We start from the raw sequence: 1154 nt of genomic DNA on the forward strand, positions 1-1154 counted from the left end.
CTAAGGTACCTTACACATGGCATCCGGGCCTGCCGATGCTCCACTGCCGCCGCCGTCTATGTGCCCCTCAAGCAGAACCTACCCTGACCCAAGGGTCGCGGGAGATCATCAGCTTGACACTGGCGGCCACCAGAACATTCGGGACCAAAAGACTACGCATACTCCGGGACATTGCCACGACACATCATGTCAATAGAACGAAGGACCAAGCCTTGAAACATATCATATCTTCGTCATGGTCTCCTACAACCCCCGACCCATAGTGTTTACGTACGTACACGTGGAATTCCAAAGGCTTCGTAGGACGCACTTGATCGCATGCCGACCAGCAACCATCCAACCGTCCCTCCCATCCCAACCGCCCTGCACGCCCCGGCCTGGCGCTTTTCGAGACCTGTTCCTGAGAACCCCTTGCACGCCGGCCAGCTAAATAAGAGAACAACCAAACAGAAAGACAAGTTGCCGCGACACGCTCTCCTCGCCTCAATGATCCCTGACGACTGGGTTCCAGCCGGAGGCAAAGCAGACACAGAGCAGAACCCCATCGGGAAAAGATGACGAGGCGCGGCAAACGAGGTATCATCTTCCGAACCCGCAGAGTAAAGAGAAACCCATATTAACAGAAACGCAGGAAGCCACATAACAGACAAAAGAAGAAAGCCTGGCGAGATCAGTTCTTAGCCTTCTTGCCTCGGCTCTTCTTCGTCGCCGTGGGCTCGTCCTTGGTCTCTGTGTCAACGGCCTTGCTCACACGGCGCCTCTTCTTATCGGCAGGCGTGGCAGCAGCAGGCGTGGACTTGGGCTCGACGTCAGCGGCATCCGACTTGCGCTTGCGGCTGGCAGCCTTCTTCGGCGTCTTGGAAGGCGCAGGCGTCTCCTCCTCCGAGGCCTCTTCCTCAGACGCCTGGGCCACAGGGGCAGCCTGCTGGAGCTGCTGGGCAATGGCGTCTTGGTCATCGGCAACAGCCTCGCCGTCAACGTGAGGCAGAGGGATGTCGTTGTTGTCCGCGTAGACCAGAGCATCGTCGTCGTTCATGACGCGAGCGTCGACGTTACCAGCCTTGTACGAGTGAACGCGGGCCTGGTACAGACGAAGGTTGTACTGGTAGGCGTTGTTCCAACCCTGGTAGCGTGTAAGCAAGACTGGTCAAGTG

At 57.7% G+C, this 1154-nt stretch overlaps 1 protein-coding gene across 1 annotated transcript; it reads right to left on the minus strand.

Annotated features, from left to right (window-relative positions):
- Positions 1-670: 670 nt before the first annotated feature.
- Positions 671-1036, minus strand: VDBG_03695 (predicted protein; the record flags this gene model as incomplete). The annotated part of the gene is made up of 1 exon (XM_003005696.1): positions 671-1036. The coding sequence occupies one exon, from the start codon at positions 1034-1036 to the stop codon at positions 671-673; it is 366 nt and encodes a 121-aa protein (XP_003005742.1).
- Between the last annotated feature and the right edge of the window lie 118 nt (positions 1037-1154).

Source organism: Verticillium alfalfae, genomic scaffold (genome assembly GCF_000150825.1).
Source record: "Verticillium alfalfae VaMs.102 supercont1.4 genomic scaffold, whole genome shotgun sequence".
Classification (NCBI taxonomy): Eukaryota; Fungi; Ascomycota; class Sordariomycetes; order Glomerellales; family Plectosphaerellaceae; genus Verticillium; species Verticillium alfalfae.